The sequence below is a fragment of the Prionailurus bengalensis genome, chromosome E2, assembly GCF_016509475.1.
Source record: "Prionailurus bengalensis isolate Pbe53 chromosome E2, Fcat_Pben_1.1_paternal_pri, whole genome shotgun sequence".
Classification (NCBI taxonomy): domain Eukaryota; kingdom Metazoa; phylum Chordata; class Mammalia; order Carnivora; family Felidae; genus Prionailurus; species Prionailurus bengalensis.
The window spans coordinates 8,711,015-8,737,321 of NC_057352.1; the positions used below are offsets into that span (position 1 = coordinate 8,711,015).

Here is a 26,307-nt window from a genome sequence, read left to right on the forward strand (position 1 = left end):
CCGATTTCTCACTTGCTCTCCTTATAAATTGGAGACAGGGGAGTTGTCCCTTCTCAATTGTCTCTCAACACGCAGCAAGAAAAGTGGCTAATATACTTGGGGAAGTGAGCTTCCCGATCTGTAGAGGAAGTGGTTAATCCTTCAATTCAGACTCGCAGAGACGCAAAGCCTGGACATAAGCAGTAAATCGTCCGCCCTGGGAAATGCCTAGTGTATACTAAGCGTGCTCTATACTCGTGCCAGCGGCACCAACCGGAACCTTCGACTAACTACTCAGGTTTCCGGAGGGAGCGAGAGGAGAAGGGAGGACTTACCAAGTCAGAAGAGTATCTCGGCAACTAGGGGCAGCTCTACTTCCGGTCTTTTTTCCGGGCGGAAGTGGGCGTAGCGCTGAGGGGAAAACAGCCCTCCTTTCCGGTGTAGGGGCACAGTTGAAGAAGCGACGGAGGGTCGAGGAGTCGTTTGTGAGGTGAGTTCCAGGGGGTGGGGGGGATCGTGTTGCTGCGATCGCTTTCCCGCGGGCTAGACTTCTGGGGTCCTGAGGGAGACAGGGACGGGGTTTCGAATTCCCGACTCCCTGTCAATCATTAATAGACGACTCCAGGCGCCCCCTGTCTGAAGCTGAACTACATCTCCCGGCATCCCCGGGAGGTAGCCAGGCCTCCACCCGGCACTTCTGAAGTGTTGGTATTCCACCGTAGAGGGCTATGGGCCGGGGGTCCCAGGGGAAGGAGGAAACTGGGACTCTTGGGAGGGTCTAAGGAGTGGGACTTGAGGAAGAAGGACCCCCTTTCCTGGCCTCAGTTTCCCATCTGTGACCGGGAGGGCGGAGGAGATTGTGCAGTCGCCCGCCGCTGTCTTCTCTGCATTTTTATTTTTATTTATTTTTTTTTTTGACAACTCCTTCCTTCTCAGAGTTGGTGGAGGCTTTAACCTTTTCCTCTGGGGAGGTCTGGGGTCAGGCCGACCTGGGTTCTCATCCCGATGGTGCTGTTGAGTCGGTGTGAACTTGGGCTTCGAAGGGTTTTACTTTAACGTTTTATTGTGAAAATGTTCAAACTCACAGAGAATAATGTAAGAATCCCTATCGCCTATGGGGCGCTTGGGTGGCTCAGTCGGTTGAGCATCCGACTTTGGCTCAGGTCATGATCTTGGGGTTTGTGAGTTCAGGCCCCCTGTCGGACTCTCTGCTGACCGCTCGGAGCCTGGAACCTGCTTCAGATTCTGTGATAACGCTGCTGAGAATATTTGTGTGAGAATTTTTGTGTGGACGTGTTTTCATTTCTGTCGGAAGCAGCATTGCTGAATCAAATGGTAACTCTACCTTTAGGCTTTTGAGAAACTGCCAGACTTTTCCACAGTGGCTGCCCCAGCCTCCATTCCCACTCAGTGTGTAAGGGTTCCAGTTTCTCGACACTTGTTATGATCTGACTTTTCGGTTGTCATCCTCCTAGTGGGTTTGAACTGGTATCTCACTGTGGTTTTTTATCGCATTACTTAAAGTTTTATCAGGGCGCCTGGGTGGTCCAGTCGGTTAGGCGCGTCAGACTTCAGCTCAGGTCATGATCTTGCCGTCTGTGGGTTCGAGCCCTGCGTCGGGCTCTGTGCTGATGGCTCAGAGCCCGGAGCCTGCTTCAGATTGTGTGTCTTCCTCTCTCTCTGCCCCTCTCCCCTCCTCTCAAAAAATAAACATTAAATAATAATAATAAAATAAAAAGTAAAGTTTTATTTATTTATTTAGAGAGAGTGCACCCGTGAACGGAGGAGGGGGAGAGACAGAATCCCAGGCAGGCTCTATGCTGTCTGTGGGGCTCGATCTCATGAATCATGAGATCATGACCTGAGCGAAAACCAAGAGTCTGATGCTCAACCGACTGCGCCACCCAGGCACCCCTATTTAGTTTTAAAGATTTTTAAAATATAATTTTCTAATGTCTATTTTTTGAGAAAGAGAGAGAGAAACAGAGTGCGAGGGAGGGAGGGGCAGAAAGAGAAGGAGACACAGAATCCGAAGCAGGCTCCAGGCTCTGAGCTGTCAGCACGGAACTCCCGAACTGCAGGATCATGACCTGAGCCGAAGTCTGACCCTTAACCAACTCAGCCACCAAGGCATCCCTTAAAGATTTTGTTTTTAAGTAATTGCTCTACATGCAACATGGGGCTCAAACTTACAACCCTGAGATCAAGAGTCACGTGCTCTACGGACTGAGCCAGCCAGGCGCCCCCTCACCCCACCCCTTGCCTATTTTTAAATTGGGTCACTCATCTTTTTATTATTGAGTTATAAGTCTTTCGTATATTCTAGATGTTATTCCTTGATTGGATATATGATTTGCAACCCCCATTTGTGTTTGTACAGCCTGCAAACTAAGAACGGTTATAACATTTTTAAAAAATTAGACAAAATCAAAAGAAATGATATTTTGTGACCCACGGCAATTTATGTGATTCAGATGTCCGTGTCCACAAGGAAACTTTTATTGGAACACAGCCATGCACGTTCGTGTCCGTGGTGTCCATGGCTGCTCTTGCCATAGGAGAGCCGAGCTGAGTAGTTGTGACAGGGGCCCAATGGGCCACGAAGTCAAAAATCTTTTTTTTTTTTTAATGTTTATTTATTTTGGAGAGAGACAAAGAGCACGAGTTGGGGAGGGGCAGAGAGAGAAGGAGACACAGGATCCGAAGCAGACTTCAAGCCATCGGCCCAGAGCCCGACCCCGGGCTCAAACTCACGAACCGTGAGATCATGACCTGAGCCGAAGTCCGACGCTCCACCGACTGAGCCACCCAGGCGCCCCAAAGTCCAAAATCTTTACTATCCTGACCCTTTTTGATTGATCCCTGCCACGTTCCTTATGTTGAAGCCCTCGCCAGCAATATGACTATTTCGGAGATTGTCTGTGACGGACAAAATGAAGGTTACGTGAGATCGTGGGAGTGGAGTCCTACCGCATGGAGCTGGTGTTGTTAGGACAGGAGGAGATGCCAGAGAGCACGCTCTCTGTGAGGACACAGCAAGAAGGCGGCCAGCTATCCGGGAGCCAGGAAGAGAGAGTCCTCACCAGAAGCTGACCATGCTAGCACTGTGATCTTGGACTTCCAGCCTCCAGAACCATAAATATCTCCACAAATAAATGTCTGTTGTCTAAGCCACATTCCAGTAGATGGAATTTTGTTCTGGCAGCCCTAGCTGACTGATGCAGATAGGAAGAGCCAAACCTGCACTGTAAAGTTACATTTTTATCCTTTCCGATAACGGGTATTGGCACCCTGCGAATATACAGTTCCCTTCAGTCTTTCCCTTAAGGGCATCCCTCAGCAATCATTGCCTCGTCAACTGTGTCGTCAGGGGATGCAAAATGATTTTCCACTTCTTTTATTTATCTTTTCTTTTTTTTTGTAACGTTTATTCATTTTTGAGAGACAGAGAGAGACAGAGCATGAGTGGGGGAGGGGCAGAGAGAGAGGGAGACACAGAATCCAAAGCGGGCTCCAGGCTCGGGGCTGTCAGCACAGAGCCCGGCGCAGGGCTTGAACCCACAAACCGTGAGATTATGACCTGAGCTTGAAGTTGGACGCTCTACCGACTGAGCCACCCAGGTGTCCCTTTAAATTAAAAAAAAAAAAAAAAAGTTTTGTTTTTTTTTTTTAACGTTTATTTATTATTGAGAGACAGAGAGACAGAGCATGAGCAGGGGAGGGGCAGAGAGAGAGGGAGACACAGAATCGGAAGCAGGCTCCGGGCTCTGAGCTCTCAGCACAGAGCCTGACGCGGGGCTCGAACCCACAAACCACGAGATCATGACCTGAGCTGAAGTTGGGCGCTCAACCAACGGAGCCACCCAGGCGCCCCTAAAATTTTTTTTTTAATGTTTATTTATTTTTGAGAGAGAGAGAGTACAAGCAGGGGAGGGGCAGAGGGAGAGGGAGACACAGAATCTAAAGCGGGCTCCAGACTCTTAGCTGTCAGCACAGAGCCCGATGTGGGTCTTGAACCCACAAACTGCAAGATCTTAACCGCAGCCAAAGTCAGATGCTTAACCAACTGAGCCACCCAGGCGCCCCTGCATCAGCCATTATTAATAGAGAATCTCTGGGGGTGCCTGGCTGGCTCAGTCGGAGGGGTATGTGATTCTTGATCTTAGGGCTGTGAGTTCGAGCCCCATGTTGGGCGTAGAGATTACTTAAATAAATAAAAACTTGAAAAAACAGAGAATCTCAGATGCTCACTTTTGCTTTTAGCAAACTCTCTCGGTACTGCTTACCCCCCATCCTAAGTCTGTGATTTCCTTGAGTGTAATTAGCTCCTTGGTTTCCTTTAACACAGAAGCCTTCATACCCCTGGAATGGCCTGGCACACAGCTTTTAGGGAGAGGGGTGTGTGGCATTCTGTAGGTTCTCAAAGGGATCTCTGACCCCACCAAAAGGTTAAGAGCCACTGGTTTTAGAGTTCAGAAAACCAACTGCAGAAAAAGACGGCAGGGAGTCGGTAATTTGAACGCCAGCCAGAACCATTAGCGTGTTAATGGTATTGTGGTCATGGTTTTTAAAAGTCCCATCGCAGCGCTGTGCCCTGTGCCCTTCGAGCCCTAGCTGCTAGTCCCAAGAGGCCGTGCAGCACTTTACTAAGTGGCTAGTTTGACTTGAGGGACTGAATGTTTCTCGGTTCTTTCATTTTAATTCATTTAAATAGAAACGCCAACACTAGACCGAGTTATCGGAAACCTTGTAAGCGTGTTCGGAACAGAGGCGGTATGTGAATGTACCTTGGCAGCCGTAAATCACAAAACCTAAATAGAGGTCAAGTATCTCCAGTGAAAGTTTCGCGTGTGAATTGAAATGTGTTGAAAGAGTAAAGCATAGTCCAGATCTTGAAGGCTTTGTACAAAAAAAAAGGGGGGGGGGAATGGGTTGGCCTGTGTCCTCAGACTGTCACCCTCTTGGGAGGACTGACAGTTGTCACGTGGTTAAGGGGGCGGCTCCGCAGCCTGCTTGCCTGGGTTCCCCTTCCCAGCTGGGGGATGCCCGAGCCTGTTTCCTCCCCCGGAAGTGGGGCGTGATGATAAGCAGGAGATAGGATTTTGGAATTTCTCTGAAATACTAGTGACAGCAGATGGCAGTAGTTCTGTTCTCTGTTTTGAACTTGGCCCTAATGAGGAGACCATACAGCTGTGGTGGGTCCTGCCGCGGCCGCCCACCAGCCCGTTAGCCCGTGGCCAGCAGCTCTTAAACTTTTTGGTCTCCGTGTCGTAAAAGTCATCCAGGACTCCAGAGAACTTTTGTTTATGTGAGTTCTATCGATTCATATTTGCTGTACCAGAAATTAAACCTGATGTGAAAAAAGGTTTTTACGGGCGCCTAAGTGGCTCAGTTGGTAAAGCGTCCGACTCTTGGTTTCAGCTCAGGGCATGATCTCACGGTTCATGGGTTCGAGCCCCGCATCGGGCTCTGTACTGACAGTGTGGAGCCTGCCTGGGATTCTTCTCTCTCCCTCTCTGTCTGCCCCTTCTTCACTCTCTCTTTCTCTCTCTCTCTCTGTCTAAATAAACTTTAAAAAAGATGGGGAGCCTGGGTGGTGCAGTCGGTTAAGCGTCCAACTTCAGCCAGGTCACGATCTCCCGGTCCGGGAGTTCGAGCCCCCCGTCAGGCTCTGGGCTGATGACTCAGAGCCTGGAGCCTGTTTCTGATTCTGTGTCTTCCTCTCTCTCTGCCCCTCCCCCATTCATGCTCTGTCCGAAAAATAAATAAACATTGAAAAAACAATTTTTTAAAAAAAAGAAAAAGGTTTGGGGCGCCTGAGTGGCTCAGTCGGTTAAGCGGCTGACTTCGGCTCAGGTCATGATCTCGCGCTCCATGAGTTCGAGCCCCGCGTCAGGCTCTGTGCTGACAGCTCAGAGCCTGGAGCCTGTTTCGGATTCTGTGTCTCCCTCTCTCTAACCCTCCCCTGTTCATGCTCTGTCTCTGTCTCAAAAATAAATAAACGTTAAAAAAAAAAAAAAAGAAAAAGCCAAAGGTTTTTATTGAGCAGTAATTCACATAACACAAAATCATCCATTTAAAGTGATATATACACTATTTTATGCAATCACCACCACTTATCATTCTAGAACATTTTCATCACCCCAAAAAGAAACCAGAAAGTCACTCCTCACTTCCCCTTCTCCCATCCTGTGGTAACCACCATTCTGCTTTCTGTCTCCATGGATTTGCCTGTTCTGGACATTTCTTATACGTGGAACCCTACGATACATGGCTTTTGTGCCAGCTTCCTTTCTCTTAGCATAATAAAACGTTATTTAAAAATCGGCTCCCGGGGCGCCTGGGTGGTGCAGTCGGTTAAGCGTCCAACTTCAGCCAGGTCACGATCTCGTGGTCTGTGAGTTCGAGCCCCGCGTCAGGCTCTGGGCTGATGGCTCAGAGCCTGGAGCCTGTTTCCGATTTTGTGTCTCCCTCTCTCTCTGCCCCTCCCCCGTTCATGCTCTGTCTCTCTCTGTCCCAAAAATAAATAAACGTTGAAAAATAAATAAATAAATAAATAAATAAATAAATCGGCTCCACACCCACTGTGGGGCTTGAATTCAGGACCCTGAGATTAAGAGTCACATGCTCCACCAACTGAGCCAGCCAGGCGCCCCTAAAACATTTTTAAAACCCAAGGATGCAGAAGCATACATTCAGTTTGCGGTGGGAGCAATGACATCCTCACGTGTCACGCTGTCTCTGGAAAACTCCACTGTGCACTTGTGAGAGAACGAGAGTAACAAAGGCAAACACATGTTAGTATTATTATGGAAATAGCTTGTGGACCCCCTGAAGGTATCTTAGGAACCCCTCTAGGATCCCCGGACCTTACTTTGAGAACCGCTGCCCTAGGCAATGGCTTCACTTCTAAGAATCCTTTTGCCCATCTGAAAAATGGTCATGGGCCAGACTTTATTTATTTTTTTAATTTTTCTTTTTAACGTTGATTTATTTTTGAGACAGAGAGAGACAGAGCATGAACGGGGGAGGGGCAGAGAGAGAGGGAGACAGAATCGGAAGCAGGCTCCAGGCTCTGAGCCATCAGCCCAGAGCCTGACGCGGGGCTCGAACTCACGGAGCACGAGATCGTGACCTGGCTGAAGTCGGATGCTTAACCGACTGCGCCACCCGGGCGCCCCAGTGTTTATTTATTTTTGAGACAGAGAGAGACAGAGCATGAACAGGGGAGGGTCAGAGAAAGAGGGAGACACAAAATCGGAAACAGGCTCCAGGCTCTGAGCCATCAGCCCAGAGCCCGACGCGGGGCTCGAACTCACGGACCGCGAGATAGTGACCCGGGCTGAAGTCGGACGCTTAACCGACTGAGCCACCCAGGCGCCCCATGGGCCAGAGTTCAGAGAGTGGTTGAGGTTGGACAATCAATGAGATGGGGGCACAGAGAGCTGGCATGGGGTCAGGGATCTAGCAGTGTTCTGTGGGACTGTTCCATTATCACCTGGCCAAGTTAAAAAAAAAAAAAAAAGGTTGCCTCTGTAGTTTCTCCTTTTACTCTCGGAGGGAAAATGTCTCCGGCCATGGCCATGAAGCCAAAGAGTGTAGAAACCCCTGTCATTGGCCACAAGACAAGCAGCTGTGTGCCAAATCCCACAGAGGGTCAAGGCAGTTGACAACTAAGAATAGAGTAGGGAATTTGGCCATGAGGAGGTCAATGCGACCTTCATGAGTGGCAGTTGGGGGGGCTGGGGCTGAAGCCAGAGGGTGGGGGGAGGAGTGCCTGGCAGGTGAGCGAGGGGAGACAGCAGGTGCTGGATGTTTGGTCAAAAGCTTGGGCGTGAGGGGAAGTTGGAGGAGGGCCATGGGTCAAGTTGGGGTGTTTCACCAAGGTTAGCTGTCGCAAGCAGCGCAGTGGCCACCACTGGGGTGAAATGGTTTGTGTCTCGACTGGGGTGGCAGTCACAAGGGCATACATCTCTGTCAACACGCATCAGACCTATGTCCATACACCGAAGAACAAAAATCAGCCTCTGAGAGGAAATCGCCAGTAGGGGGAGAGCGAGATCCATAGCTCGGAGAGGGAGAGAGTTTTGTGGTTCAAGTTCTGAATGTGAAAGACAAGAGTCTGAAGGCGACCAGAAGAGGGGAATACAGACAAAGTTACTTTTTGCAGTTTGGGAGTCCTTGGCTGTGTCCCCCCGCCCCTGGCTCCCACCCCAGCCTTCTGGACCTTTCTCACAACCAGAGAGCCGGAGAGCATATTTCCTGAACACCGCCTATGTGCCAGGCTCTGAGCAGGACTCCTTCAGCTGTCACAGAAATCCAGTCCCGGCAATGAGATCCCATGGTTATCCCAGGGATGATTAACTTTTTGCCAAATTAAACCAAGGCTCAGAAAAAGGAAATGGCCAACCTAGGGTCGCAACAGCCAGTGCGGGGCCAACCCTGGACTCAAGCCCAGGCTGAAGGTCATCTTGCCCCATCCTTGATCCCTATAGCCTACAACCCCCTCCTGTAGCTCCAGCCCCTGATTAGCCCCCACCGACACATGGGCAACCACTCCGATATGCAGAACACATACGCTCTTGTTTGTAAGTATTCTTTAATACGCACTATCTTGGGGCGCCTGGGTGGCTCAGTGTGGTGGTTAAGCATTCAACTCTTGATTTCCACTCAGGTCATGATCTCACGGTTCGTGAGTTTGAACCCCTGTTAAGTTCTGACCTGACAGTGCAGAGCCTGCTTTGGATTCTCTCTCCCTTTCTCTATGCCCTTCCCATGCTCCCTCTTTCTTTCTCTCTCAAAAATAAGTAAAACAATAAAATGTACTATCTTGCACACACGTAGATTGGTAGTAATTCTGTTTTATTTTTTACATTTTATGTATTATTTTAGAGAGAGTATGTGCACATGAACAGGGGAGAGGGGCAGAAGGGGAGAGAAAGAGAATCTTAAGCAGGCTCCCCCCTCAGCACAGTGTCCAACTCAGGGCTCGATCCCACAACCCCAGGAACATGACCTGATCCGAAATCAAGAATCAGATGCTCGGGGCGCCTGGGTGGATCAGTCGGTTGAGTGTCCGACTTCAGCTCAGGTCACGATCTCACGGTCCGTGAGTTCAAGCCCCGCGTCGGGCTCTGGGCTGATGGCTCGGAGTCTGGAGCCTGCTTCCATTCTGTGTCTCCCCCTCTCTCTGCCCCTCCCCCGTTCGTGCTCTGTCTCTCTCTGTCTCAAAAATAAATAAAACGTTAAAAAAATTAAAAAAAAAAAAAAAGAATCAGATGCTCAACTGGCTGAGCTACCCAGGTGCCCCTTACTTTTTTTTTTTTTCTTATTTTTTATACCCAGTGTTAAGATCCACCTGTGACACCTTGCATGTATCTAGCAGATTGCATCTCACTGCTGGATGGTCTCCAGAATGGGCTGTCACCACCCATTCTCCCAGGGAGGGACATCAGGTGCCTTTGACTCCCCTCTGGTATAAATAACACTGCTGTGGACATCCTTGGGCATGCTCCTTGTGGGTGTCTCTGAGAATGTCTTTGGGGCCCATCACCCACGGTGCAGAATCACCTATGTTTACCTTGCTAAAGTGCCACCAGCCTGTGTTCCAGGAGGCTGACCCTGTCCACTCTCCCCACTGCATTGCCTTAAAGGTCCTGAAACCGATCATGTATCCTCACCAAGCCCTGGTCTTACCCAACTTTTTGAAGTTTCACCTGATGATAGGTATGAAGTGCTATCTCACTGTGGTTTTCACCTGAAGAGAGCTGGATTATCTCTCCATACGCTCGTTAGTCTTTGAGCTGCTTCTGTAAGTTGCCTTTTCACATCCTTTGCTCATTTTCCTGTCAGGGTGGCTGTTTTTTTTTCTTGTTGATTTGCCAGAGCCCCATGTACAGTCAGTTCCGCTAGAACACCTGTTTTGAAAATGTAGGGGCGCCTGGGTGGCTTGGTCGGTTTAGCGTCCGACTTCAGCTCAGGTCATGATCTCACGGTCCGTGAGTTCGAGCCCCGCGTCGGGCTCTGTGCTGACAGCTCAGAGCCTGGAGCCTGTTTCAGATTCTGTGTCTCCTTCTCTCTCTGCTCCTCCCCTGTTCATGCTCTGTCTCTCTCTGTCTCAAAAATAAATAAACGTTAAAAAAAAAAGAAAAAAAAAAAGAAAATGTGAATTCCGGGGCACCCAGCTGACTCAGTCAGTTAAGCATCCGACTTCGGCTCGGGTCATGAGCCCCGGTTCGTGAGTTCGAGCCCCGCATCGGGCTCCGTGCTGACAGTGCAGAGCCTGCTTGAGATTCTGTCTTTCTGCCCCTCCCGACTCATGCTTTCTCTCTCTCTCTCAAAATAAATGAATAAACTTAAAAAGAAAGAAAGAAAATGGGAATTTATCCCGGTGCAATGGATCATGTTTGGAAACAATTGGACCACAGTGCAGATTTCCCCTTTGCTTACACGTGCTTTCATCCACCCAGGCGAGAAGGGGGTGAACCCCCCAAAACCGCACTCCACTGCAGTGAGCCTGTAGGCATACACCGAGCACGCACATGCATACATAACCCCCAACAGAACATCTCTGAGGCCCCTCACTTCACCGTGTCTGTATGTAAGGAGCCCCACGCATCCTCATCTGCAGCCAGAACTTCTCGATTTCAGAGAACCCTCCTTCCACCACCTCAGTCACTTTCCAAAGTAAAATGCTGTCTTTCTTTTTGGAGTCTGTGGGTATTTCCTAACCAGTCGACGCGTGTGAGACTGTCCTCCGCTGACCCACCCCCTGTTTTCCCATCTGGCAAAGCCAGGGGCAGGTCGGCTCCGAGGGCCTGTCCTCCCTGGGGCCTCCCTCCGCCACAGCCCTGCAACTGTCCCCTCCTCCTCCCCCCAGGATGACCCGGCATGGCAAGAACTGCACGGCAGGGGCCGTCTATACCTACCACGAGAAGAAGAAGGACACAGGTACTGGGTTTGGGAAGGGGGACAGTTGTATCTCAGAGGCGCCATCTCACTTTGCACCTCCGGCTGTGTCTTCCGGGCATGTCTTTTTCCCCCCCACCCCACCCGCCGACCGATGGTCATGACACTAAGAGTAACAGCCCACGCGATCCCGTGCCCCTGCAGTGGGCGCTTGTGGGCGTGAACTCATCTGAGACTCCCAGCTCCCCACTGAGGAAGGAATCGCTGATGTCGTAGCCATATTCCAGAGGCAGAAACTGAGGCCCAGAGAGGGCCAGGCCCTTGAGTCTGGGCTGAGGGGAGTCAGGCGTGAGCCTCTCTACCTGGCTACTTCGGTGACAGCCTGTCACTTACCCTCTGGATTGACACCTTCCTGAGGGTTATGCCCCGCCCCCAATGCACACACACAGCCCGAGCTCTTGACTGCCTGTCTCTCGGAGTCCCGCCCAACACCCCCCACCCCCCCACGCAAGTTCTCTCTGTGCCTTTCTCTTGGGGTTTTGCAAGGGGCACGTCTCCTGTCCCTCCATCCCTCTGCCTCTGTCTGTCCCCAGCGGCCTCAGGCTATGGGACCCAGAACATTCGACTGAGCCGGGATGCTGTCAAGGACTTTGACTGCTGCTGCCTCTCTCTGCAGCCCTGCCACGACCCTGTTGTCACGTGAGCTGGGGAACTGCACTGGGGGGTGTGGGGAACCGCCTGCACAGCCAGGGCACCCTGGGCAAGCCCCTTAACCCCTCAAGAGCCTCAGTGTGCTCATCTGAGACATGGGCATGATCCTAACGTGTTCCCCAGGGATGTGGAAAAGAATACATCCGTAACAGAGGGTAGGGCCCTTGGATCATTGCCTGGCACATAATAATAGCTTATGTGTGGAGCATTTACCATTCCCCGCCTTGTGGTCTGGCAGAGGCCTCGGTGAGATAATGGGTACAAGGTGCTTAGTCCAGTGACTAAATATGGGCTCACTTTACAGGTCTGTTTTACAGACATAGTGACGAGAGCAGACTGTGGCTCAGGGTCCCTGAGGCCACCTGCAGGTTCAGTGATTCATTGCAAGAACTCGCAACTCAGAAAGGTGGTTAAGAGTCAGTGACGGCTTATTACGGTACAAAGATGGAGATTAAGTCAGTAAGGGGAGAAGGCACGTGGGGCCGAGCCCAGGAGGGACCAGGATCGAGCCTCCAGTTGTCCTCTCCTAATAGAGTCACACAGACAGCGCTAGTCTCCCAACAACGACATGTGACAGCAGGCAGACATGGGCGCCGCCCACCGGGGGAAACTCACAGGAGCCCCAGCGTCCAGGGATTTTACTGGAGGCTGGTAACTCAGGCATGGCGTGACTTTGGTCTCCAGGCCCTCCAGAGGTCTAACCTCATACCACATGGCCCAGCCACCTCCCCCACCAGGTGAACTAAGACACTTTTATCAGGCAGCACATTCCAAGGGCTCAGAGGCGCCCTCCTGGGAGCTGGTTCAAGGGCCGGGTCCTTTGGAACGTATAGGGTTTGGAGAACGCGGCCCGCTGAGCTAGCCCTTTATTGCACAAGATTTTCCCTACAAGGCAAAGCCAGGAGAGTGAAAATGGCGTGGTCACCTCAGAGAGCTGTGCTAGGCACCGCGTGACCTGCCGCCTGGAAGACGCTTCGTGCGTGCCCAGGGCAGGGAGCCTATGGCTTCCCATCCCGTCCTGTCCTTACAGCCCGGATGGTTACCTGTACGAGCGTGAGGCAATCCTGGAGTACATTTTGCACCAGAAGAAGGAGATCGCCCGGCAGATGAAGGTGATGGGGATGGGGGCACGGGCGGGCGGCTTTGATCCCGAGCTCACAGAGCCTGTCTGACCTTCTTGTCTAAGTTCCTTTTCCCTCTGAGCCTTTGCCTATGCTGTTCCCTCTGCTTGGCGCACCGTCCCGTCCCGCTTCTCCTGGTTAGCTCCTCCTTCTCCAGATTTCCTCCCAGGCATCGCCTCCTCTGACCTCCTGCTACTCCAGGGCCTCCAGGGTCTGCGCCACCCCCCCCAACCTTGACACTTATAGTTGTGACTCAGCCTATGGCTGACATGTGCCCACTTCTGCCACTAGATGGCAGGCCCCAGGGACAGGGAACAGATCTTTTGCCCACCCCATGGCCCTAGGTTCTCTGTGAACACTTGGTAAATTGACTGATGTCACCTCATCTCCCTGGGCCTCGGTTGCACTGCCTCTGAAATGGGCTGACAGGACCAAATCAGAGGGCGCTGCAGGGCGTGTGGGAGATGCTCACAGATCAGAATTCTCGAGGCATTTACTTGGAGTCATGCCCACTTTCCACGGCTGAACTCATTTTGTGGGTAGGAGGGACCCCGTTTATCGCCGTGTTTGAGGCGCAGCTGGTCGATCTCTCTCCTTTTCCTGCCAGGCTTCCTAGAGCTCCAGAAACACTGAGGGTTAGATTCTTTGTTTTTGTTTTTGTTTTTAATGTTTATGTATTTTTGAGAGAGAGAGAGAGGCAGAGTCTGAGCACGAGCAGGAGAGCGGCAGAGAGAGAGAGTGGGAGACACAGAATCTAAAGCAGGCTCTAGGCTTCAAGCTCAGCATAGAGCCTGACACGGAGCTCAAACCCATGAGCCGTGAGATTATGACCTGAGCCAAAGTTGGACACTTCACCGACTAAGCCACCTAGGCACCCTATTTTTTTCTTTTTTTTTAAGTTAATTTATTTATTTATTTAGACAGAGAAATATCAGGGGGGGCGGGGAGGGGCAGAGAGAGAGGGAGAAAGAATCCCAAGCAGGTTTCTCACTATCAGTGCAGAGCCTGACGTGGGGCTTGAACTCATGAACCCAAACCTGGGAGATCATGACCTGAGCTGAAATCAAGAGTCAGATACTGGGGCGCCTGGGTGGCTCAGTCGGTTGAGCGTCCGACTTCAGCTCCGGTCATGATCTCACGCCCTGTAAGTTCGAGCCCCACATCGGGCTCTGTGCTGACAGCTCAGAGCCGGGAGCCTGCTTCGGATTCTGTGTCTTCCTCTCTCTCTGCCCCTCCCCTGTTCATGCTCTGTCTCTCTCTCTCTCTGTCAAAAATAAATAAACATTAAAAAAAAAAAAAAGAATCAGATACTTAACCCACAGAGCCACCCAGGCGCCCCAAGGGTTAGATTCTTGTTGAGCCTTTTGTCTTGAGTGAGTGGCTTTCCCTGTGCCTATACCCTCTGCGTGGCTTAGTGGCCGCCTGGGTGCTCCCTCATCAGGGTGACCATGCCAGAGGTCCTCCCGAGCACCAGTTCCCCTCCGTCTTCTCCTCACGCAGCTGGGTGGCCCGGGGAAGTCCTAGAACCCAGCACTGTGTCCCTGTGTCTCCACACACCCGTACCACCTGCACACTTAGGGTTCTGTGAACGTTCATTGCTTCTTAACCCTCCTGGAGCTCGCCTCGAGGGCAGGACAGGATCTACAGTACCTACCCTGTAAAATCAATATAATATGGCCCACGGGCACATGAATCGAGCACTTGCTCTGTGCCGAAAATCTCCCGCGTAACCCAGTGAACCTCCGCGGTCAGTCGCCATTGTTAGCCTGTTTTACAAATGAAGAAACTGAGGCCAGGAGGAGTCACAGCACTTACTGGAGGCCACAGAGCTCCTCGGTGATGGAGGCAAGGTTTAAGCTCTGGCCATCTGTCCCCTGCCAAGCTGCTGACCACCCTGCTGCCTAGGAACAAAGAGGCCACTGACTCCCAAACCAGCTAAATGGGAAATGACCTAAGTGCCCTGCAGTGGGGGAAGGGACGAGCAAAGGCAGCAGAGCCACACCACAGATTACAAGACCCACGGGTTAAAGATTCACACCCTGTCACTTCAGCGTCTGACTGCGGCTCAGGTCGTGGGTTTGAGCCCTGTGTTCACCGATAGTACACAGCCTGCTTGGGATTCTCTCTCCCTCTCCCACTTGGGCATGCGCCCACACGCGCTCTCTCTCTCTCTCTCTCTCAAAATAAACTTTAAATAACTTAAAAAGACTCACACTCAGGCAGTTACCAGCCTCTACTAACTGCCGCTGCCAGGACCGTCCCCTGTGGAGGCCTCGGTTTACCCGTCTGTGAAATGGGAAGAGCCACCCTCCAACGCCACAACGCACGGGAAGGTGCCGAGCCCACTTCTTTCTCGCTGCCCACAGGCCTACGAGAAGCAGCGGGGTGCCCGGCGTGAGGAACAGAAAGAGCTGCAGCGGGCGGCGGCGCAGGACCAGGTGCGGGGCTTCCTGGAGAAGGAGGCAGCCATCGTGAGCCGGCCCCTCAACCCCTTCACGCCCAAGGCCGCCCCTGAGACCGGTCCAGGTGAGGGGGAGCGGACTTGCCGGGGAGCGCGGGTCCCGCAGGCCCGGGTGCCTCCCTGGGTGCGGCATCCGGGCCCCTCTCCCTCCCGCAGATGATGCCCGCCCCGGGGCCAGTGCAGGCCCCACGGGCAAGGACAAGGACAAAGCACTGCCCAGCTTCTGGATCCCGTCGCTGACCCCCGAGGCCAAGGCCACCAAGCTGGAGAAGCCTGTGAGCATCCCCAGCACCCTGTGCCCACTTGGCACAGAGGACCCGAGTCCCCCAGTGTCCCCAGCGCCTCCTTCCCTGCCCGGGACCCCCATCCTCCCTCCACCTGGCCCCAGCCCGGCCTGTTGACCGGCCCCCCCCCCCCTTCCTGTCCTGCACAGTCGCGCACCGTGACCTGCCCCATGTCTGGGAAGCCGCTGCGCATGTCTGACCTGACACCCGTGCGCTTCACGCCGCTGGACAGCTCCGTGGACCGCGTGGGGCTCATCACACGCAGTGAGCGCTACGTGTGCGCCGTGACCCGCGACAGCCTGAGCAACGCCACGCCTTGCGCTGTGCTGAGGCCCTCGTGAGTCACCCGGGGAGGATGACCTGGGGACCTGCAGGGCCGGGCCGGGTCGGGCAGTGTGGCTGTCCCTCATCCGAGCGGGGCCTCTCTGATCGGTGTCTCCTACCCTCACTCTCACCGAAGTGGGGCCGTGGTCACCCTGGAGTGCGTGGAGAAGTTGATTCGCAAAGACATGGTAGACCCCGTGAACGGGGAGAAGCTGACGGACCGGGACATCATCGTGCTGCAGCGGGTGAGCGGTGACCCGCCTCCCCAGGACCCTGCCCCCTGTCCTCTCCCTATGCCCAACCCTGCCCTGCCTCCTCCACGCCCCACCCCCGCCTTCCTAAGCTGGGGTCCTGCCTCACCTTGCGGGCTTAGGATCCCCCCGCAAGGGGCCCTGCAGCCCGACCTGCCTCCACCTTGGCCTTGTCCCCACCTCCCCAGGGCGGCACCGGCTTCGCGGGCTCCGGAGTGAAGCTGCAGGCTGAGAAGTCCAGGCCGGTGATGCAGGCCTGAGTGCACAGGAGACCAAATAAACAGGCTTGGACTCACTGGCCCTTGTGGTGCCTTCGTTGGCCTCGCGGGAGCCCTGGGGCCACACGGGGAGCCCTCCAGTGTGCGCCTGCTGCAGTGCCCCAGTGTGAAGGCGTGGGCTAAAATTACCTTTAAGGTGGTCTGACGTTAAGAGTAAAATCCGAACTGAGCCCACACGCCCGGCGTTAAAACTGGGCAAGAGCGGCCAGAGGTCAAGGTCCCAGCTGCGACGGTAGGCAGGCGCCGCTTTGACAGGCCAAGTAGAAACCCCGCCACATCTTTTTGAGTCCTGCCAAATTTGAAGCCCGCGAGATGTCCAGGAAAGCCTCTCTCCCAAGTAAAGGGTGGTGAGACGCCCAAAGGAAACAAAATGCAGTGAGAGCAGCCGGCACCCAGTCAGGAGCCCTCCTCCCTGACCCTTGACTGCCGGAAGGCCAAGAGCAAGAAGAAACCCTCGTCTAAGGACGCCAGAGGCCGGGGGCTGCACAGTACCCGGCAGGTGTGGAGAGCCGAGGGTGCAGGGGGGAGGAGGCCGCAGAGGGTGGGGCCTGGTGCACCTGCCTGGAGTCAGCTTACGGAGGAGCACAGGGGCAGGTCTTAGAGCTCTGTGGGTTTTTTCTCCCCGTTTTTTAAATTTAGTTGTTTTTTTTTAATTTTTTTTAATGTTTTTATTTACTTTTGAGACAGAGAGAGGCAGAGCATGAGCAAGGGAGGGGCAGAGAGAGAGGGAGACACAGAAACCGAAGCAGGCTCCAGGCTCTGAGCTATCAGCACAGAGCCTGACATGGGGCTCGAACTCACAGACCCTAAGATCTTGACCTGAGCCAAAATCGGATGCTTAACCGACTGAGCCACCCAGGCGCCCCTTTTAAATTTAGTTTTTAATGTTTATGTTTGAGAGAGAGAGAGAGAGTGCCAAAGCGGGATGAGGGGGTCAGGGCAAAGAGAGAGAGACACACAGAATCAGAAGCAGGCTCCAGGCTCTGAGCTGTCAGCACAGAGTCAAACCCAGGGCTCGAACCCATGAACCGGGAGATCATGACCTGAGCCGAAGTCACAGGCTTAACCGACTGAGCCACCCAAGCGCCCCTAGAGCTTTGTTTTCAATGACCATCGACTCATAAAAGCACCCGTGGGCAGTGTGCAAAGTAGAGCATATAGTCAAGCGAAGATCAACAAGCCTTAACGTTCCCGCCCTGAGGGACACCTAGGTTCTGTCTTCTAGGGCTTTCTCCACGTGTGTACACGAGTTGGCTCAACCAGCATGACATCTCAGGGCACGTGCTGTTCCGTTCAGCAGTCTCTGCCTTTTCACTTCTGTAAAAAGTTTTCATCGAACGCCCAGACCCGACTCAAAGGACCGGGAAGTGCCCTTCGGTGCTCTTTGGTGAAGACCCTGTCTGGTGTCTGCAGGAGAAGGTTTTGGTAGGAGGGGGGTGTATCATCCTTGCACCCTGGAGAGCACCCCCCCAAAATCCAGCATTTTCTCCCCCAGAGCCTTCTCGGACCTCCCTTTGATCCCTAGACCCCAGAACCTGGAAACTGGCCCAGTTGCCACTGACATTCAAGGGCAGGCCTTGCCATCTGGGCTTGTCGATCTATGGTCCTCTTGCGTCTGGGCCACAGTCCTGGGGGAGGGACGCTTGTACCCATTTCACAGAACAGCCCACTGACCCTGAAAAGATGCTCTTGCCCAAAGTCACACTGCTCAAGGCTGTAGCAGAACTCAGGTTCACTTAGAAACCAGGCGCCTCCAGAGACCTCCCCACCTCCAGCCCTGCCCTTCCTCCCATCCTCTGTACCTTTTCCTCCCCCAGGTATCTCCACATTGTCACCCCATGAATCTCCCCCCCCCCCCTTAGTGAGCTCCCAGCCAACCCCTTTCTACCTAGAGCATTTCAAGCCACCCCTCGGTCCCTAAACACCCCCAATCTTCAGCCTGTTTTTTTTTTTAAGTTTTATTTATTATTTTGAGCGAGAGAGCAGGGGAGGGGCTGAGCGAGAGGGAGAGAGAGGATCCCAAGGAGGCTCCATACTGTTGAACCGCGAGATCATGACCTGACCCGAAGTGGGACACCTAACCAACTGGGCCACCCAGGTGCCCCATCAGCCTCTTCTTCTTTTTTTTTTTTTTTAAGTTTATGTATTCATTTTGAGAGAGGGGTGGGGAGGGGCAGAGAGAGAGGGAATCCCAAGCAAGCTCTGCACCCGCCATCAGCTCAGAGCCCAACAAGGGGCTAGAACTCACGAACTGTGGGATCATGACCTGAGCCGAAACCCAGAGCCAGACGCTTAACCAACCGAGCCACCCAGGCGCCCCTCAGCCTCTTTCTTAATCGCCCACAACCACCCCTGGGACCTTCCAGTTTTCTCTCAGCCTCCTCAGGGACTCCAGTCTTATTCACACGTGTTCAGGCCAGCCCTGCCACCACCGATCAAAGCTTCCAGGATTCCCAGCCTTGCACCTGTATTTCCACAAGGGGCCTAAATCCCCCTGATCCACGGGCCCTTCGAGACCCCCCTTTGCGGAGAGGCGGCAGGGTGCAGGTCAAGGTCCGTCCAAGAAAGTAGTTTCCTTTGAGGTTTCAAAGGGGACAGCGGAAGCAGGGGCCTCCTGGCAGCTTGAGCCGCAGCAGTGGAAGGGAGAGGAGGAGGTGCCTTTTCTCAGCAGAGGGCCCTTAGGCGCCGCTTGGGAAGGTGAGAGCAAGAAAGAGGCCAGGGGAAGTGGGGTGGGGGTGCCTGCAGTGGCTCCGGCCTCAGCTGGCCTGCAGAGGGCACTGGCAGGCACTTGCAATTCTTAAGGCTTTTAGTTGTACGTATCTTTAAATGTCTATTTATTTGTTTTGAGAGCGAGAGCAGGGGAAGGGCAGAGAGAGGAACACAGAATCCCCAGCCGACGCCACCCTGTCAGCACACAGCCCAAGTCGGGTCTCGATCCCACGAACCGCGAGACCATGGCCGGAGTCCATGACCATGACCTGCAGTTCTTCAGGCTTTTAAACAGGGAGATTTATTCTGGAAAGGAAAACTATATAGACAGGGGCAATTCCTTGGTTGTCCAGGGAGGGAGCGGGATGGGCTAGGAAGGAGTGGATAGCAGGAGGCTTGGGGGAGGGGCAACGGGAGGGGTATCTTGATTGTGGGGGGTGGTTGCATGACTGATTCATCAGAATTCATAGATCTGTAACCAAACAGCGGACTTTATGGGAGTTAAAAGTCAAATTTAAAAACTAAAAAAATAAGGGGGGGGGGTGCCCGGGTGGCTCAGTCAGTTAAGCATCTGGCTCTTGATTTCAGCTCAGGTTGTAATCTCACGGTTTGTGGGTCCCCAGCCCCCAGTCGGGCTCTGTGCTGACAGTGCAGAACCTGCTTGGGACTCTCTCCTCCCTCTTTCTCTGCCCCTCTCCTGCCCTCTCTCTCTTGCTGTCTCTCTTTCTTAGAAAGAAAGAGAAGGAAGGAAGGAAGGAAGGAAAGAAAGAGAAAGAAAGAAAGAAACAAGAAAGGAAGGAAGGAAGAAAAGAAAGAAAGAGAAAGAAAGAAGGGAAGAAAGAAGGAAAGAAAGAAAAAACTTAAAAGAAATCAACTTAATGATTCCACTCCTAGGTATATAACCCAAGGAGACTGAAAGTCTGTCCGCGCAAAAACTTCCACATGAATGATCCTAGCGGCACTAGCCGTGTTAGCCGAAAAGTGGAAACAAGCCAGATGTCTTTCAAGTGCTGAATGGATACTCAAAACATGGTATAGTCATCCAGTGAAATATCATTCAGCCATAAAAATGATGAAGTACGGTACCTGCTACAACGTGGATGAACTTGGAAAACCAGTATGCCGGGCAGCTGGCTGGCTTCAGTCAGAAGAGTGCGCGAGACTTGATCTCGGGGTCGTGAGTTCAAGCCCCAAGTTGGGTGTAGAGATTACTAAATAAATAAAAACAACAACACAGTATGCTAAGTGAAAAGCCAGCCATAAAAGGTCACATGATGTATGATCCCTCTTATATAAAAAGTCCAGAATAGGCAAATCTTTTAATTTATTGGAAAAATTTTAATGTTTATTTATCTTAGAGAGTGCGAGTGGGGGGCACAGAGAGAGAGAGGGAGACACAGAATCCGAAGCAAGCTCCAGGCTCTGAGCTGTAAGCACAGAGCCCAACGCGGGGCTCGAACTTGTGAACCGCGAGATCATGACCTGAGCTGAAATCTGAGCCCCCCCAGGCGCCCCAGAAATGAACTTTTTTTTTTTAACCACACTGGTAGGCAAGGAAACAGCGATAATTTGGCAATATCTAGTAAGAGCTAAAGATGCCAACTCCACGATCCCACAATCTCTACTGACCTATACATCCCACAGAGGCACAAACATGCTCAAAAAAATGTGAACTAGGGGGCAGCCCGTCAGTTAAGCATCCCAGTTCAGTTCAGGTCACCATCTCACGTTTTGGTTCGTGAGTTCGAAGCCTGCATCGGACTCTCTTCTGTTGGCGCAGAGCCCACATCAGATCCTCTGTCCCCCTTTCTCTTTGCCCCCCTCAAAAATAAACAAGAAAGAAAGAAAGAAAGAAAGAAAGAAAGAAAGAAAGAAAGAAAGAAAGAAAAAGAAAGGAAAAGAAAACCCAAACTAGAATGTTCCCAGTACAGGGTGCCTGGCTGGCTCAGTCAGAAGAGCACAGGACTCTCGATCTTCGGGTCGTGAGTTCCAGCTCCACACTGGGTGTAGAGATTACTTAAGTAAATAAATCTTAAGGGGCACCTGGGTGGCTCAGTCGGTTGAGTGACCGACTTAGGCTCAGGTCATGATCTCACAGTTTGTGGTGAGTTCGAGCCCCACGTCGGGCTCTGTGCTGACAGCTCAGAACCTGAAGCCAGCTTCAGATTCTGTGTCTCCCTCTCTCTGTGCCCCTCCACTGCTCATGCTCTGTGTCTCTCTCTCAATAATAAATAAATAAATATAAATTAAATAAATAAATAAATAAAAATTAAAAACAAACAAACAAACTGAAAACAGCCTAAATGTTGGTCAGTGGAGAACTGGTTAAATCTTCGTGGACTGAACTGAAATGGTCTTCAAAATATATTCTGAATTACCTCAATAAGAAATAAATTATAAAAACTTAAGATCGGAGCGTTCTGATTCAAAAAACTGTTAAGTGGAACAAGAAAGGTAAAAAACATTGTTAGTCATCTGCCCTTCTTTCTATTAAAAAGAAAAACAGTTTGTACATATTTGCCTAAATCTATGTAAATTCTCCCTGGAAAGAAACACTGGCTGCCTGTGAGGAGGCGAACGTGGTGGAAGAAAGACTCATTTTTAGCATGTAACATCTTGTACATTTAGAATTTTGTATCCTATAAGTATACTGCCAAAATTTAAAAATAAAATGTGCAAAAAGACAAAAAAAAAAACCTGGGGAGAGGCACAAAGGGTGACAAGGTGCAGGAAATCTTTCGTAATGAGCTGTCCCATACAAGTAATTTGTTGCTGTATTATTTTGATTAAAAAAAAAAAGTTTTCAAACATGTAGCTCCCCCAGAGATCTACAAATTTGCCCTACTCTCATAAACCAGTTCTCCACTTGCAGCCACTAGGGGGCAGTATGTTACCATAATTAAAAGCTTGGATTCAGACAGGGAATCGGTTAGGTTAAGCGTCTGACTTCAACTCAGGTCATGATCTCATGGTTGGTTGGTGAGTACAAGCCCCACATTGGGCTCTGTGCTCACAGCCTGGAGCCTGCTTCGGTTTCTGTGTCCCCCCCCCCCCGCCCCCACACCCGCTCTCTCAAAAAATAAATAAACGTTTTAAACACTTGGATTCAGACACACTTGGTTTCAGATTCCAACCCTACCACAGATACCAATTATAAACTCTGGATAAAACAGAAAACATTACCCAAAGGCACTGGAAAGTGAACCAAACCGCGCAGAAACTGGAGGGAAATTGACAATAAAAAAGAAAGGCAGTGGGTGGTTTCTTATTTGTACAGCCTGGGGGTAGGTTCTGGTCCTAGCCAGAGGGGCAGCTAAAAACACCAGGGGAAAAGTCCAGTCTTCCTAGCTTGAAGCACCAGAACAATAGGAAAGTAAGGTATAAATACTGGAAATCCAGGGTGAGGGCACTCCAAATATTTTTATAAAAACTCTGCTCAAATATCTAGCTGACCCTGAACCACATCTGCATGGGGTACACTCCAGGAAGCCCAGCTAAACCTAAAAAAATGTGAACTGAAATGTGGGGTACAAATTTCATAGGAGGGAGTTTTACAGAGATTACAGTTTGAGTTTAACCAAGTTAATGGGTTGTTTAGGGGAAAAAAAAAATCAATACTCTTCAAAGGAACATAACAGACTCCAGAGTTTCTACAGTGTATCCAGGATATACTCTAACACTACTCAAAATGGAAACAAATAGGAAAATATGACCCATTCTCAAGAAAAAAGGCAGTAACCTAAGACCAACACCAAAATGACCCATATATAGGACTCCATATGGACAGTTCGAACCCTCCTTTAGATCCTACCTCTGTCTTCCTTTCTCTCTGTCCCTCCCAACTAGCGCGCTCTCTCTCTCAAAAATAAACATTAAAAAAAAGTATATGTCTAGAAAGATATCTTAGTAGAAAAATAAAACGATAAAAAAAATGGAACAGAAATTCTAGAACGAATAACAAATTTAGCAAGTTCACTGGATACAAGTCTAATATTCAAAAATAATTGTATTTTATATTGTAAAGACAAGAAGTTAGAACATGAAATTTATTTAAAAAAAAAATTTTTTTTTTCAACGTTTATTTATTTTTGGGACAGAGAGAGACAGAGCATGAACGGGGGAGGGGCAGAGAGAGAGGGAGACACAGAATCGGAAACAGGCTCCAGGCTCTGAGCCATCAGCCCAGAGCCTGACACGGGGCTCGAACTCACGGAGCACGAGATCGTGACCTGGCTGAAGTCGGACGCTTAACCGACTGCACCACCCAGGCGCCCCTAGAACATGAAATTTAAAAATAACTTCTCTTACAATAACATAAAAACCATAAAATACTTAAGGATAAATTTAACAAAGGACCTAAGACCTTTATTCTGACAACTACAAAACCTACTGCTGAGAGGATGCCAACACTTGTCTCACTGGAGAAATATACTATGTTCATGGATTGGAGGATTTAATATGTTAGGATGCCAGTTCTCCCCACATTGGTCTATAGGTTTAGTCTTGCCCTGGGTTATTTCCATCTCTTTCCCCCAGAAGGAGAACAAAAATCATCAAATATGGGGGGGGCTAGGACTTGACCTAGAAATTTTTTTTTCAATTTTTTTTTAATGTTTATTTTTGAGAGAGAATGAGGCAGGGAAAGAGGGAGACAGGGAATCCCAAGCAGTCTCCACACTCTCAGCACAGGCCCAGTGAGGGGCTTAAACCCACAAACCACGAGACCTTGACCTGAGCTGAAATCAAGAGTCAGATGCTCAACCAACTGAGCCACCCAGGCGCCCCTTCCTTTCTACTTTAGTTGCTTATGATTTTTTTTTTAATTAATGGGCTTTATTTTTTTTAAGATTTTATTTTTAAGTAATTGGGTGTAGACCCAATGTGGGGCTCAAACCTACAACCCCAAGATCAAGAGTAGCAAGCTATACCGACTGAACTAGGCAGGTGCCTCTACTGGGCTTCCTTTCTTTCAAGTTTATTTATTTTGAGAGCAAGACAAAGAGCATGATGGCGAGGGATAGAGAGGGAGGAAGAGAATCCCAAGCCGACTTCCCATTGTCAGTGCAGAGCTGACACAAGGCTCAAACTCACAAACCATGAAACCATGACCTAAGCCAAGATCAAGAGTCAGTTGTTCAACTGACTGAGCCACTCAGGTGCCCCTAGGCTTTATTTTTAAGAGCAGTTTTGGGTTGGGACATCTGGCTGGCTCCGTTGGTGGAGCATTCGGCTCTTGATCTCAAGGTCATAACGTTGAGCCCCACGTTGGGTGTAGAGGTTATTCAAATAAATAAAAACTTTTTTTTTAAGAGTTTTGAGTTTAAGAAAATGAAAGAAAAGTATAAAATATTCCCATACATACCCCTTTACCCCACCCCAGTTTACCCTCTTATTAACATCTTTTTAAAAAAAAACCATTTTGGGAGTGCCTGGGTGGCTTAGTCGGTTAAGCGTCCGACTTCGGCTCAGGTCATGAAATCACGGTCCGTGAGTTCGAGCTCCACATCGGGCTCTGTGCTGACAGCTCAGAGCCTGGGGCCTGCTTCAGATTCTGTGTCTCCCTCTCTCTCTGACCCTCCCCTGTTCATGCTCTCTGTCTCAAAAATAAATACACATTAAAAAATAAATAAAAACCCATTTTTAATGTGTATTTATTTTTGAGACAGAGAGAGAAAGTCAGGGAGGGGTTGGAGAGGGAGACAGAGGATCCAAAGCAGGATCTGTGCTGAGAGTGGAGAGCCCCACGTAGGGCTCGAACTCACAAGCCTTGAGATCATGACCTGAGCCAAAGTCAGATGCTCAACCCAACCGATTGAGCCAACCAGGCATCCACCCCCACCCCCGCCTTATTGACATCTTGCATTACTGTGATACTTAGTTATAATTGCTAAGCCAACATCGATACATTATTATTAACTAAAGTGCATAAATACATTAGGGTTCACTCTTCGTGTGGTACATGCTAGGGACTTTGTTGTTGTTTGAGAGGGAGGGACAGAGGGACAAAGGGGGAGAGGGAGAGAGAGAATCCCAAGCAGGCTCCACACCCAGCATGGAGCATGACACAGGGCTCACTACCAGGACCCCGGGATCATGACCTGAGTCAAAATCAAGAGTTGGACTCTCAACTAAGCCATTTTGACAAAAGTACAATGACATTTATCCAGCATTAGCATATTATACATAACAGTTTAACTGCCCTAAAAATCCAGGGAATATTTTTTTTTTTTATAGAGAGAGAGAGAGAGTGGGGGACAGAGGATCTGATGCAGGCTCCACACTGACAGCAGAGAGCCCGACGCAGGGCTTGAACCCACAAACTGTGAGATCGTGACCTGAGCCTAAGTCAGATGTTCAACCAATGACTGAGCCGCCCAGGTGCCCCAGGAATATATCTTTTTAAGATTTTATTTTTAGACAATCTCTACTCCCAACATGGGGCTCAAACTTACAACCCCCAAATCAAGAGTCACGTGCTCTACCGACTGAGCCAACCAGGTGCCCCACATCATTCTTTTTCCTTGGTGTGACATCGCCTGGGGGAAGGTTCCACGGCGTATTTACCCCTTCTCCTGTGGATGAGAGCATGGGCTGTTTCTGGCTTGTGGCTCTCCTGGTTAAAGCTGTTACAAACCTTTTGGTGACCTTATTCTTATAGATCCTTTGGGAGCTCTAGAGGAGAATTTAAACCAGTGGGTCTCACAGGGCTGCACGAGGAATAAATGCCTGTACCGTCCCGTCCTTCTGTCCCAACTCAGCAGCAAAGACACCGCCATGTTAGAACCCAAGTCAGCTCACATCTACTCAGGACCCTCCTCGAGCTCCCAGCTCACTGAGTGCAAATTCTGCCCCCGCCTCTCTGGGTCTCTGCCCATAACTATCTCGTCTCACCGCAAAGCGACCCCGAAGACCTGTCCACGGGACCCTGTACCACCAGATTCCAGCTCTCTGTTTGCTCTTACCTCCCCCGCCTCTCCAGCTCGCTGACCCCATTCCAGCCACACCGGCCTCCTGGCTGACCCACACACGCGGGGCACACTCTGCTGTTCCTGCTGTTCCCTCTGTCTGGCTGGCTCTCCCTCCAGATGTCCCCAGGGCTTACTTCCTCATTCTGTTCACCAGGGAGGCCCCCACCCCCAGGCCACTCAGCCAACAGCACACTGCCGTCCTGTGCTCTCCAGGGGGCTCCAGGAATGCCCTCAAAACCTGCTGACGCCTAGAGCCTCCTCTCCAAACGCCTGTGCCCCCTCCTTCCAGCCCACAGCCCCCCTCCCCCCCCCC

At 50.9% G+C, this 26,307-nt stretch overlaps 1 protein-coding gene across 3 annotated transcripts; it reads left to right on the forward strand.

The window, feature by feature from the left end:
* The first annotated feature begins 355 nt into the window (after positions 1-355).
* LOC122493860 (nitric oxide synthase interacting protein) lies at positions 356-16,334 on the forward strand. 3 transcript variants are annotated; one of them, XM_043598543.1, is made up of 9 exons: positions 356-469; positions 10,859-10,929; positions 11,481-11,586; positions 12,629-12,710; positions 15,086-15,245; positions 15,337-15,455; positions 15,614-15,801; positions 15,925-16,033; positions 16,228-16,334. In XM_043598543.1, exons 2-9 carry the CDS (start codon positions 10,860-10,862, stop codon positions 16,297-16,299), a joined length of 906 nt encoding a protein of 301 aa, XP_043454478.1. In that variant the 5' UTR covers positions 356-469; position 10,859; the 3' UTR covers positions 16,300-16,334. The 3 variants fall into 3 exon arrangements, with proteins under 3 accessions (XP_043454478.1, XP_043454480.1, XP_043454479.1); XM_043598545.1 differs by lacking the exon at positions 356-469 and adding an exon at positions 9,632-9,790; XM_043598544.1 differs by lacking the exon at positions 356-469 and adding an exon at positions 9,637-9,705.
* Positions 16,335-26,307: the final 9,973 nt, after the last annotated feature.

Coding starts and splice junctions, on each gene's coding strand:
- LOC122493860 (XM_043598543.1), top strand. CDS start 10,860: ATGACCCGGCATGGCAAGAACTGCACGGCAGGGGCCGTCTATACCTAC. Junction 12,711..15,085: donor AGATCGCCCGGCAGATGAAG/GTGATGGGGATG, acceptor CGCTGCCCACAG/GCCTACGAGAAGCAGCGGGG. Junction 16,034..16,227: donor ACATCATCGTGCTGCAGCGG/GTGAGCGGTGAC, acceptor CCACCTCCCCAG/GGCGGCACCGGCTTCGCGGG.